Source organism: Bombina bombina, chromosome 2, assembly GCF_027579735.1.
Source record: "Bombina bombina isolate aBomBom1 chromosome 2, aBomBom1.pri, whole genome shotgun sequence".
Taxonomy (NCBI): domain Eukaryota; kingdom Metazoa; phylum Chordata; class Amphibia; order Anura; family Bombinatoridae; genus Bombina; species Bombina bombina.
Window position 1 is genome coordinate 1,273,874,845 of NC_069500.1, and position 13,954 is coordinate 1,273,888,798.

The 13,954-nt window shown below is 39.3% G+C and overlaps 1 protein-coding gene across 2 annotated transcripts in view; it reads right to left on the minus strand.

Annotated features, from left to right (window-relative positions):
* Window positions 1-13,954, minus strand: part of PI4K2B (phosphatidylinositol 4-kinase type 2 beta) — a 176,225-nt gene that overhangs the window by 101,386 nt on the left and 60,885 nt on the right. The window contains exons 2-4 of one of the 2 annotated variants that reach the window (XM_053704084.1): window positions 3,130-3,284; window positions 2,854-3,054; window positions 1,022-1,114 (exon numbers count right to left, since the gene is read on the minus strand). In XM_053704084.1, the coding sequence (XP_053560059.1) occupies window positions 1,022-1,114; window positions 2,854-3,054; window positions 3,130-3,284 (449 nt within the window). Of the gene's footprint in view, window positions 1-982; window positions 1,115-2,853; window positions 3,055-3,129; window positions 3,285-13,954 lie in introns of both variants that reach the window. The other variant, XM_053704083.1, reaches the window with a different exon arrangement.

Here is a 13,954-nt window from a genome sequence, read left to right on the forward strand (position 1 = left end):
GCCAGCAAACGTTTTAAAATACACTTTTATAAGAGTATGTATCTCTATTAATAAGCCTGATACCAGTCGCTATCACTGCATTTAAGGCTTTACTTACATTACTACGGTATCAGCAGCATTTTCTAGCAAATTCCATCCCTAGAAAAATATTTTAACTGCACATACCTTATTGCAGGAAAACCTGCACGCTATTCCCCCTCTGAAGTTACCTCACTCCTCAGAATATGTGAGAACAGCAAAGGATCTTAGTTACTTCTGCTAAGATCATAGAAAACGCAGGCAGATTCTTCTTCTAAATACTGCCTGAGATAAACAGTACACTCCGGTACCATATAAAAATAACAAACTTGATTGAAGAAATAAACTAAGTATAAAACACCACAGTCCTCTTACGACCTCCATCTTAGTTGAGAGTTGCAAGAGAATGACTGGGTATGGCAGTGAGGGGAGGAGCTATGTAGCAGCTTTGCTGTGGGTGATCCTCTTGCAACTTCCTGTTGGGAAGGAGAAAATCCCACAAGTAATGGATGATCCGTGGACTGGATACACTTAACAAGAGAAATAAAGAACAGAGTAAACCTGATTAACGTGGACTATGACTAGACCCAAAAAATCTTGCTTGTAGTGAAAGAAATCCAATTTTCTTCAGACACCAGAACTTCACCTCCATTGACAGAGGCAAAGAGAATGATTGGGGATTATGGGTAGGGGAGTGATACTTAACAGCTTTGCTGTGGTGCTCTTTGCCTCCTCCTGCTGGCCAGAAGTGATATTCCCACTAGTAATTGAGGACGTTGTGGACTCTCCACATCTTAAGAAAATGATCTATTAACATTTCTAATTTTGAAAGCATTTTTACATATCTGCTGAAAAACTTTTGCACTGTACTGTGTGGGCATATTTTATGGAATGTGGAAAAGTTTAAGCTATTTCTTAGATCAACAAAACAGAAATCTGTATGGGGGGGGGGGGGGGGGATTACCTTAGGAGGTAGTCCTACACGGTGAAATTTTCTACCTACTGTAGGCACTTTTTCCAGCGCATATTTCTTGCCTCGGGATTTGGCACGGTCTATTGCACTATAATTGAATGTTTCACTGACAAGCCAGACAACCTAAAATATAAGGAAAAGAAAGTAAAAATTGTACGCATTATAACTGTTCAAATAAGTTTCCATAGTAAAATTAAAAAGCAACCAAACATTAGGCAAAAAAATAAAAAAATAAACACGTCAGAATGATTAGTCTGTTAAGCATAAAAAAATAAAATATTGAATAACTGACCACAACTATACAGTTGCAAATTAACACACACACAAAATATATATATTTCTTATTTTTTATTGCAGGAGTAAATATAAAGGGACTTTAAATTCTTAACATTTTACTTCTAGAAAAAAGGTTTTGGCTAGATGAACAGATATCTATCTACATAGAAAAACACCACTGTATGAGTCCTTTAAAAAAAAAAAAAAAAAAAAAAAGGGTTGATGGCTCTTCAGTATTACTATTTGTGCCTGTATTTAACATTTTGTCAATCCCTAAATTACAATGGGATACACAAAGGGCAAAATTTATCAAGCCCCGAAAAAAAATGTGCCTAAAAAGTCGTGATTATTTCCGCAATAGTTTGCAATGTGTGAAGTTAAAAATGACGCCAGTATTTATCAAAATTCTTGAGACATTTTTGAGGCAAAACTTTTTGCGATGTCAAGCGAATGGCTGATCCTATTTTTCTTGCGAAAATGTCATTTTCACTTTATCAATCTTAATTTTAGACACCAGTAAATGGTTTGTTTTAATCAAGTGATCGTTTGTAAGAATGTTATTTCTTATATATTAAAGTTATTTTTATTTTGCCCCTTCTTTGGCTCTTTCATTGAGGAAGGTTACCCATTTTTGGAGCTTCGTTCTTTTTAATACACTTATTTCAATTGCACTTAAATTATTTTAAATTTTTAAAAAAAATTGTGTATACCTTTTTTGTTAAATTATTATTATTCAGGTTCTGCGCCTCGTTGTGGGCAGTTTCTTACTCTAGATGCAGCAAGAAAAATACATATTTCCATTTTCCCTCTAGACAAACAACAATATTGCTCTTTATTTTTCACTCTCGCAACCTACAAATTGGCAAGATTAAAAACAGTGAATATTGCATGCACCACTTCTCATAAATTTATGAGAAATGCGAATATATACAGGCATTTTAAAATGCCAATAGAGATTAATACAAGAATTAGGCATTTCCAGACAACTTATTCACATATATTTAAGACCTGCGAATGGTAATGAGTCAATTTGTTCGCACATATGAAAAGTTGCAATTTTATTGGCGCATAACCTTTTATAAATAGTGATATCATTTGTGAGGGTTTTTTTTGGGTTTTTTTTTTTTTTTTTAACGACAAAATTTTCTTATTCTCACTTTGCTAAATCTTGCCCTAAGTGTTGGCAGTGTTTTCTATCTAAATTACATAGTATAAATATACATCAAGTTGAAAATGTTTTACTCTTTCCTTTTAAAAGTAGCAATAAAAAAAAAAAAAAAAAAAAGTCTGCAAGCTATATTATATAGCACTTTGTGTTAATTTAGGCAACATGTTGCTTTGTAACTGGGGGCATAAGTGAGGGTCTAGATTTATACATGTAGATAAACTAAAAACCTGTTCTTGTTGTATCCTATCTACGATATCACATTCAACTGGCCAAGGGCAATTGCAAGGAAAACCCTGGAGAAACAAAATACATAAAACCCAAACCAACAATTTCTGCTAAGCAGTAATATGCAGATCATGAAGTCCAGGCAACTACAGACATGCACGTCAGATAGTTACAATACACAGATATATTTTACCTTAGTCTTTGGTACAACACCCAGTCCTAGTTTTTCATCTACTAGGTACGCTCCAGCCTCCGAAAGATATCCCTGATTGGGAACAAGGCAGCCACGACCAAAGCAGCAAGGACAGCAAATCTTATGAAAATATTTGGTCCATTTTGGATTAAGATGACCATAAGGCTCCTCTGATTTTGGTTTGAAGACACCAATGATTTTCTAAATAAATTATAAAAAATAAAGTCAAATCAAATTTTGTGTGCATGCATGCCCTAATTTTTCAGATCTGTCTACCTCTTTTGGATCTTTTACAAAGTAACTTCCACTTGACCCCTGAGAAATTCTTTCAGGAAAAACTCCACATTCAATGGCTTGCTCTGCTCTGTGAATTATGTCAGCAAACTCCCCATCATCCAAAATTACATTTAATTCTTCATTTCCACCATGACCTTTAAAAAAATTAAAAATAATAGTTATTTACATCATACTTTTTGAAACCCCCCCCAATTCAAAGATTTCTATTTTTCTAGGGGCTAAGCATAAGTTCAGGTATAATTATTTTCTTCCCATTATACCATCCGTTTAAAAAGAAATAAAAACGGAAAAACGGGAGGGAAACTTGGCGATTGCTGCTTCTCATAAAACCAAGCCAAGATAGGGAAGGCTTCAGTTTCCATTTCTAGTGTCTCACCATACTAGCACTCAAAGGAAAATTTACAAAAACAGTAGAACACAAGGCCAGGCAGAAATAAGAAAACACAATTGAAATTGTGCTTTTAAGAAACAGAGGGAGAGGAACCAACAACTTTATCTACAAACCAACACAGAATAAAACTTATTAAAATACAAAATTGGTTCAGAACCCTGGGTAGTGCTTGATTGGTGGCTACACTTAGCCACCAATCAGCAACGGCTACCCAGGAGCTGAACCAAAGATGGACCAGCTCCTAAACTTACATTCCTGATTTTCCAAATAAAGATACCAAGAGAACGAAGAAAAATTAAAGGGACAGTCAACACTAAAAATAAACTAGCTTGAATGCATTACTTACAACACGATTAGTGCAAACATCCTTATTCACATCCTATAATGCAGACTGAATTTTTTTTTTAAAAAAAACAACTGCCGTTCTAAGCAAAAAAAACGATCATAAACTCCTCCTATGTTGACGTCACTCTCAGGCTGATTCCAACTGCAAATCACAGGAGGGTCGGCCACGACGACTGAGCGTTCACACCCAATTGCGCATGCGTAAATCGTATGTTACTTAAGTATCTGCCTCTTTATACCCGGAACAGTGTAAAGGTTCCCTATTCAGCGACGGACCAGCACTGTCTGGATAAATATAGTATTCACACCAGAACATGGAGAAATTATTTTTATTGAAAAGTAGCAGACTCAGAAGTGATTTTCTGAAATAATTCCTTATAGAAAGGATAGCTTATGGAAAGTTCTTCCTGTAACAGCTGTCTGGATAAATATAGTATTCAGGAATGACAGTATGCACCTCCTCCTACCTGCCATTGGGTTTCTACACCGCTGCTCGCCACTAAAGTAATCGCCCTGTTTAGGTTTCCTTTCTCCCAACAGGATGTTACAGCTGCTTTCCCCTGAGCTCAGGGCAGAGCCATACACCATAAACATTTTTAATAACTGTTTCACAGCGGTGCCTGAAGAGTGTCTCTCTAAGTTTACGTCTGTTTTTTTCAAGACTTGTGTATGTGACTACGTCACCCGGGGGCGCAGTAGGGAAACAGTGTATGGCTCTGCCCTGAGCTCAGGGGAAAGCAGCTGTAACATCCTGTTGGGAGGAAGGAAACCTAAAGAGGGCGATTACTTTAGTGGCGAGCAGAGGTGTAGAAACCCAATGGCAGGTAGGAGGAGGTGCATACTGTCATGCCTGAATACTATATTTATCCAGACAGCTGTTACAGGAAGAACTTTCCATAAGCTATCCTTTCTATAAGGAATTATTTCAGAAAATCACTTCTGAGTCTGCTACTTTTCAATAAAAATAATTGTGTGTCCATCTGCACCCAGACGAGAACCCCTCAGGACACTGAAAACGGGCGCCATTACAACGACCCTATGAGGAGGAGAGGGGTTAACTATACATACTGCCCCGGTTCACATAGTAACACAAAACTGCACAAAGGAAAAAGAGCAGCGTGGGACTGGTGCAACACTACATCCCCGCCTCTTCCTGCAGAAAAAAAAAAAACAGGCACTATGCGCATGCGTCAGTTGTTAGAACCTTTGGCGGGCACTACAGAGCTTCAAACTAGCCGTGGGGAAGAAGAAGATGAGGAGTTATGGAGCCATGTTTTATTACCCTAACGGCTCAGAACGGCAGTTTTTGTTTACAAAATCGGTTCAGTATGGATTATAGGATGTGAATAAGGATGTTTGCACTAATCGTGTTGTAAGTAATGCATTCAAGCAAGTTTATTTTTAGTGTTGACTGTCCCTTTAATAGGAGTAAAATTAGAAAAGTGAATGCTCTATAAGAATCATGATAGAAAAAAAAAGTGGGTTCAGTATCCCTTTAATCTTGAACACTTTAAAACGTCATATGTAATTTTAAGGCCAGCTTTAAATCATTCAACCTTAAAAGGGGACATCATACATCTAAAAAAGAGATGTGCTATTTATATAAAGCATTCAAAGAAGATAAAGTTTGTAACTGACATGCTTTAGCAATTTGGATGCTAAAGCTTCCAAAAAGGATGATAAACCTTGCAGTGCTTTCACTGTATATGAACACGTACATCATACACACTAGCTGCAGAGCAAGGGCTTTTTGCTTACTCCCTATCACTATCTAGTGTCCTTACAGCCAGCTCACATGCTGGAGCTGCCTGTGTAATGTAGAAACATTAGAAAAGCTTCCGAAAAGCTTCCGATATCAACTAACAGCACAGCCGTTTCTCCCCGTCTGTTCCACTGTGCAGGGATCTCACTCCCCCTTCTGTCCTCACTGTTACTACGGCATTCTGCAGACCCTGAGCGGAATATTTTACAAACAGCTCTGTGAAATATGATCCTGAGATCGCTTTACAGAGCTGTGCGAAATATTCAGCTCAGTGTCTGCAAAATGCCGTAGAGCTTTCCAAACTTTTCATGTTGGTGACACACTTTTTAGACCTACATCATTTCGCGACACAGTAATTCAGTTGTACTAGCAAAAAGGAGGTTAAACTAACTTGTTTTAAAAGATACGGACACATACATAAATTATATAATAACGAAATGTATTTACAAGTAAGTTTGTATGTGCAAGAATTAAAAAAAAGTTTAATAACACCAATAGCTACTTACTATTTTAATGGGATGTATGAGGTTGATGGGATGAACACAGTTTCTGAATATTTAGTGGAATATTAGATAAAGACACTCACATCTCATCATCAAGCATTTTTAAGCTTCCACTTCCTATCCCTATATCAAGAGCAGGAGCAGCAATGTACTACTGGGAGCTAGTTGCAGAAAAAAAAACCACTTTGACTTCTGACTTCAGCTCAGCGTTTAAGATGCCACCCTCAGAGCTCTGTGAGTCCAACTGACTACACCTGCAGTCACGAGCCAATTAAGGAGACTACACGTGCAGTCAGGAGCCAATGTGCCGCCAAAGCCGCCAATGGGAATAGTTTCAGTTCCCACTGAGCTGCGCCAATTGGTTAAGATGATCTGTAACCCACTAGGTATCAATCACATGTCAACCATGTGATATGCGTAGCAGGCAGGCGGAAAGTCAGAAACCAAAAAAATATTGTAAATTTTTTTTTGTGCTGAAGCAGGGACACACCTGCACACTGCTGCCGACACACTAGTGTGTCCCGACACACAGTTTGGAAAGCACTGCCGTAGTAACTCTCTAGCTAGTGTGTATGACGTACATATTCATATACAGTGAAAGTAATGCAAGGTTTATCCTAGTTTTTTGAAGCTTTAGCAGCAAAATTGCTAATACATGTCAATTACAAACTGTAATCTTAGAATGCTTTATTTAAATAGCCCATATTTTTTTGGGTGTATAACATCTCTTAAGTGAGACCGTAGCACCCCTTTATTAGATCCTTCTTTCAAATCAGGGATCACACACCCAGGTGATAACTACAGCAGCAACTACTTGACACAACCATAAGAACATGGAACATTTCATGGGGAGTGGGGGCAAGCCCTTCTTTTAACCCAATCCCTGAGGACCCTCATTTGAAAAGGGGGGTACCGGTGGACTTCCTGTGGGTGGAGCGTGGATGAAGGAGTGCAAGCTCTAAGCTCCCGGGACTGTGGAGCAATACACTAGCAGACACCCAGCCACAGTGCCCTATTGTTGGGGTAAAGAAGTACCCTGCCTGGGGGAATTGAAGTGGTAGGAGGAAGCCCATAGATCCCTTAAAGGCTGCTTGGAATCAGCCATAAAATATATTCGTGGGGATGGCAGGAGCGCAGAGAGCAGAGTAAGGGGTCGAAGTTTGTCGGCTCCCAACATGCCCACGGATAAACCAAACTTCACATAAAAGACAAGCCAAGTGGCATCGAAAGAGAACAAGGTATACTTAAGCGCAGGGTGCCTGGAAAGGTGCTGGAGCCGTTAGAGAGACGCCTTGTGTGTGGAGAAAGTTGCTGCTCTCTATGTGGCGAGACCAGGTGTAAGCCCAGCTGGGAAAAGGCCAAGAACGAGTCCAGGCGGAGCGTCACCAGTATCCGAAGGCAAGCTGCAGTAGCTGTCAGAAAATTACTCACTGGTGAAGAAGGAACCGTGGTCCAGCGGAAACAGCCAAGTGCGGCGATACCTTACCCCCCTGTAAGTCGGCGAAGGCAGATGACGTCATCTCCACAGGCCGGGCAGTGTGTGAGGAGCGTGCGCTTGATAGCGCTAGAACGCGGAGGCCCTAAGCAGTACGCATAGCCCGAGAAAAAACGGCAGAGAGCGCCGCCTAGAAGGTGTCAGTCCAGAACGCCGTGAAGAGGTCCGGGGGTAAGTAAGAGGGAGTAAAAAACTGCTGATATTTGACTATTGTCTACCCTGAAGTACAGCTAAAAGGGCCGGTTCACCGTAAGACCAGGAGTTATTTTCAAAGCAAAAGGTATTAACTCTGCAAGGTATATCAGTTTGGCTCATTGTAAGTGGCGGACCCACCTTTATAATTAATACTGCCATAGAGTGTTGGATCTCCCCTTAAGAAGCCAAGGTTGATAATTTCTGTTATAATAACGGACTCCCTCCTTTTCAACGAGCATAAGGGTATTAAGAAAAAGGAGTAGTGCCTATAACAGTGTTACTGGACGGGCAAAGAAGTCATACATATATGAAAAGCCAAGGTGATTAAACTTTCTGTAACAAAATCCTTGTTGTCAAAGAGGATAACTAAAGTTAGCAAGAACTGCTTGCCAATATCAGACTGTAAAGAGTCTTCAAGGCGGCCAAGGGCAGGACATGGGTTTGCCTGATGCAACAGGACTGATAAATGTGTTAGCACTCATTTGAAAACTGAGGATTAGCATAAAAGTGTGCTTCCCTGATAGGGACTGGCTAGCAATAGCCCCGGTATCAAGCAGGTTGAATCAGTAGAATTTGTGTATAAATAGAATTTAGAAGATTAGATTGCAGGCTTTTTATAATATTGGTTTAAGGATATGATGCTAATATAGTACAGGCAAGGCATTGCTTTCTTGATTATATAATTGTTATATAATTGTGCAAAAGCCTCTGTTTTCTGACATATGGTATATCCTCTTATCTGCTTGATTGGTTGTCCTCTATTTAATGGTGTATGGTCTTATATATTTGAAATTTGTCGTAAGCTAAACATAATATACCATACAAAGCACCAGCTCAGTAGAAAAGCTGAACATTAGGCTACTGCAGGAAGTATATAGCAGGTCTCTGCAGTCTAATTTCCAGGGGGATAAATTAAAATATTGGAGTACTTGGACAGTAGTATAAGACTGAAAAACTGTATTACATAGAGAGGTGTTCTGCCCTTCTTTATTAAAATCTAAGGAACCAGATAAAAAGCACAAGTCAAATTACATTGGCGTATAGGCCACGGCTTTGGAATAGAGAAACTAATTTTAGAACTTAAATATAAGTGGAACACTTACTAAGTTATCTATCACAGTTTTCGGCACAAGGTATTATCCACAATCTTAATACAGATAATAAGGGGAAGGAGCCAGGAGGGGGGGGGGGGGGGGGGGGGGGGACAGGGAAGTGTAGACAGAGGTCTGAACTAGGAATCATAATATAACTCTGTTACGACTAAAGACCCTATTTGTTTTTCTTCTTTCCTATTCTTTTCTTTCTTGTTTTCTCCTCTCTCTTCTCACTTTCAGTTCTTGTCTTTTGCTCTCCCTACTCGAGTGGTCAGGCGGGAGACGTAGATGCCCACGGAACAGTGGGCTGGGTATTGTTGAACTAAGCACGAGTACACTGAAAAAAGGGTTGGTGGTCATTTCATATTAAGATCGTTAAATTGGCCTATAAAGCTCAGAGCTCTCATGAAATTCTAAAATTAGAAACCATACAGAATTTCCAGGTATAGGAGAACAGTTGGAAAATAGGATCACAAAATAAGATATAAGTACAATTAAAGTGCAAAAAAAAAAAAGTCAGATTATTTCTGTCCTAGATAGAAGTGTATATATTGTAGCCACTTTAAGGAATAGGTCATGTCAATCTCGATGGACAAATACATGACAAGCACAAAAAATAAGTCCCCCGCCATGCCATTAAGGAAAGATAGGAAACAGAGATTAGGTCAAGAAGCTGGCATTGAGGCCAGTTTGGAAAGTCCCTCTGTAAATCAAGACACACAAATAACTATAAATCAACTAGCGGATCTTTTACTCCCGCAGTTTGAACTGGTGAAAAAGGATATTGCAGATTTATCGCAGGAGATCAGGCAGTTCTCAGTCAGAATGGCAGAAATAGAGTCTAGGGTCTCAGAAACAGAAGATAAACTAAATATCCAAGACATAAATATGAAGGAAAAACATAATTTATGTAAGAACTTACCTGATAAATTCATTTCTTTCATATTAGCAAGAGTCCATGAGCTAGTGACGTATGGGATATACATTCCTACCAGGAGGGGCAAAGTTTCCCAAACCTCAAAATGCCTATAAATACACCCCTCACCACACCCACAATTCAGTTTAACGAATAGCCAAGAAGTGGGGTGATAAAAAAGTGCGAAAGCATATAAAATAAGGAATTGGAATAATTGTGCTTTATACAAAATCATAACCACCACAAAAAAAGGGCGGGCCTCATGGACTCTTGCTAATATGAAAGAAATGAATTTATCAGGTAAGTTCTTACATAAATTATGTTTTCTTTCATGTAATTAGCAAGAGTCCATGAGCTAGTGACGTATGGGATAATGACTACCCAAGAAGTGGATCTTTCCACACAAGAGTCACTAGAGAGGGAGGGATAAAATAAAGACAGCCAATTCCTGCTGAAAATAATCCACACCCAAAATAAAGTTTAACGAAAAACATAAGCAGAAGATTCAAACTGAAACCGCTGCCTGAAGTACTTTTCTACCAAAAACTGCTTCAGAAGAAGAAAATACATCAAAATGGTAGAATTTAGTAAAAGTATGCAAAGAGGACCAAGTCGCTGCTTTGCAGATCTGGTCAACCGAAGCTTCATTCCTAAACGCCCAGGAAGTAGAAACTGACCTAGTAGAATGAGCTGTAATTCTGAGGCGGAGTTTTACCCGACTCAACATAGGCAAGATGAATTAAAGATTTCAACCAAGATGCCAAAGAAATGGCAGAAGCTTTCTGGCCTTTTCTAGAACCGGAAAAGATAACAAATAGACTAGAAGTCTTACGAAAAGATTTCGTAGCTTCAACATAATATTTCAAAGCTCTAACTACATCCAAAGAATGCAATGATTTCTCCTTAGAATTCTTAGGATTAGGACATAATGAAGGAACCACAATTTCTCTACTAATGTTGTTGGAATTTACAACTTTAGGTAAAAATTCAAAAGAAGTTCGCAACACCGCCTTATCCTGATGAAAAATCAGAAAAGGAGACTCACAAGAAAGAGCAGATAATTCAGAAACTCTTCTGGCAGAAGAGATGGCCAAAAGGAACAAAACTTTCCAAGAAAGTAATTTAATGTCCAATGAATGCATAGGTTCAAACGGAGGAGCTTGAAGAGCTCCCAGAACCAAATTCAAACTCCAAGGAGGAGAAATTGACTTAATGACAGGTTTTATACGAACCAAAGCTTGTACAAAACAATGAATATCAGGAAGAATAGCAATCTTTCTGTGAAAAAGAACAGAAAGAGCAGAGATTTGTCCTTTCAAAGAACTTGCGGACAAACCCTTATCTAAACCATCCTGAAGGAACTGTAAAATTCTCGGTATTCTAAAAGAATGCCAGGAAAAATGATGAGAAAGACACCAAGAAATATAAGTCTTCCAGACTCTATAATATATCTCTCGAGATACAGATTTACGAGCCTGTAACATAGTATTAATCACAGAGTCAGAGAAACCTCTTTGACCAAGAATCAAGCGTTCAATCTCCATACCTTTAAATTTAAGGATTTCAGATCCTGATGGAAAAAAGGACCTTGTGACAGAAGGTCTGGTCTTAACGGAAGAGTCCACGGTTGGCAAGAGGCCATCCGGACAAGATCCGCATACCAAAACCTGTGAGGCCATGCCGGAGCTACCAGCAGAACAAACGAGCATTCCTTCAGAATCTTGGAGATTACTCTTGGAAGAAGAACTAGAGGCGGAAAGATATAGGCAGGATGATACTTCCAGGGAAGTGATAATGCATCCACTGCCTCCGCCTGAGGATCCCGGGATCTGGACAGATACCTGGGAAGTTTCTTGTTTAGATGGGACGCCATCAGATCTATTTCTGGAAGTTCCCACATTTGAACAATCTGAAGAAATACCTCTGGGTGAAGAGACCATTCGCCCGGATGCAACGTTTGGCGACTGAGATAATCCGCTTCCCAATTGTCTACACCTGGAATATGAACCGCAGAGATTAGACAGGAGCTGGATTCCGCCCAAACAAAAATTCGAGATACTTCTTTCATAGCCAGAGGACTGTGAGTCCCTCCTTGATGATTGATGTATGCCACAGTTGTGACATTGTCTGTTTGAAAACAAATGAACGATTCTCTCTTCAGAAGAGGCCAAAACTGAAGAGCTCTGAAAATTGCACGGAGTTCCAAAATATTGATCGGTAATCTCACCTCCTGAGATTCCCAAACTCCTTGTGCCGTCAGAGATCCCCACACAGCTCCCCAACCTGTGAGACTTGCATCTGTTGAAATTACAGTCCAGGTCGGAAGCACAAAAGAAGCCCCCTGAATTAAACGATGGTGATCTGTCCACCATGTTAGAGAGTGTCGAACAATCGGTTTTAAAGATATTAATTGAGATATCTTTGTGTAATCCTTGCACCATTGCTTCAGCATACAGAGCTGAAGAGGTTGCATGTGAAAACGAGCAAAGGGGATCGCGTCCGATGCAGCAGTCATAAGACCTAGAATTTCCATGCATAAGGCTACCGAAGGGAATGATTGTGACTGAAGGTTTCGACAAGCTGTAATCAATTTTAAACGTCTCTTGTCTGTTAAAGACAGAGTCATGGACACTGAATCCATCTGGAAACCCAGAAAGGTTACCTTTGTCTGAGGAATCAAAGAACTTTTTGGTAAATTGATCCTCCAACCATGATCTTGAAGAAACAACACAAGTCGATTCGTATGAGATTCTGCTAAATGTAAAGACTGAGCAAGTACCAAGATATCGTCCAAATAAGGAAATACCACAATACCCTGTTCTCTGATTACAGACAGCAGGGCACCGAGAACCTTTGTAAAAATTCTTGGAGCTGTAGCTAGGCCAAACGGCAGAGCCACAAACTGGTAATGCTTGTCTAGGAAAGAGAATCTCAGAAACTGAAAGTGATCTGGATGAATCGGAATATGAAGATATGCATCCTGTAAATCTATTGTGGACATATAATTCCCTTGCTGAACAAAAGGTAAGATAGTCCTTACAGTTACCATCTTGAACGTTGGTATCCTTACATAACGATTCAATATTTTTAGATCCAGAACTGGTCTGAAGGAATTCTCCTTCTTTGGTACAATGAAGAGATTTGAATAAAACCCCATCCCCTGTTCCGAAACTGGAACTGGCATAATTACTCCAGTCAACTCTAGATCTGAAACACATTTCAGAAATGCTTGAGCTTTTACTGGATTTACTGGGACACGGGAAAGAAAAAATCTCTTTGCAGGAGGTCTCAACTTGAAACAAATTCTGTACCCTTCTGAAACAATGCTCTGAATCCAAAGATTGTGAACAGAATTGACCCAAATTTCTTTGAAAAAACGTAACCTGCCCCCTACCAGCTGAGCTGGAATGAGGGCCGCACCTTCATGTGGACTTAGAAGCAGGCTTTGCCTTTCTAGCTGGCTTGGATTTATTCCAGACTGGAGATGGTCTCCAAACTGAAACTGCTCCTGAGGATGAAGGATCAGGCTTTTGTTCTTTGTTGAAACGAAAGGAACGAAAACGATTATTAGCCCTGTTTTTACCTTTAGATTTTTTATCCTGTGGTAAAAAAGTTCCTTTCCCACCAGTAACAGTTGAAATAATGGAATCCAACTGAGAACCAAATAATTTGTTACCCTGGAAAGAAATGGAAAGTAAAGTTGATTTAGAAGCCATATCAGCATTCCAAGTTTTAAGCCATAAAGCTCTTCTAGCTAAAATAGCTAGAGACATAAACCTGACATCAACTCTGATAATATCAAAAATGGCATCACAGATAAAATTATTAGCATGTTGAAGAATAATAATATCATGAGAATCACGATGTGTTACTTGTTGCGCTAAAGTTTCCAACCAAAAAGTTGAAGCTGCAGCAACATCAGCCAAAGATATAGCAGGTCTAAGAAGATTACCTGAACACAGATAAGCTTTTCTTAGAAAGGACTCCATTTTCCTATCTAGAGGATCCTTAAACGAAGTACCATCTGACGTAGGAATAGTAGTACGTTTAGCAAGGGTAGAAATAGCCCCATCAACTTTAGGGATCTTGTCCAAAAATTCTAA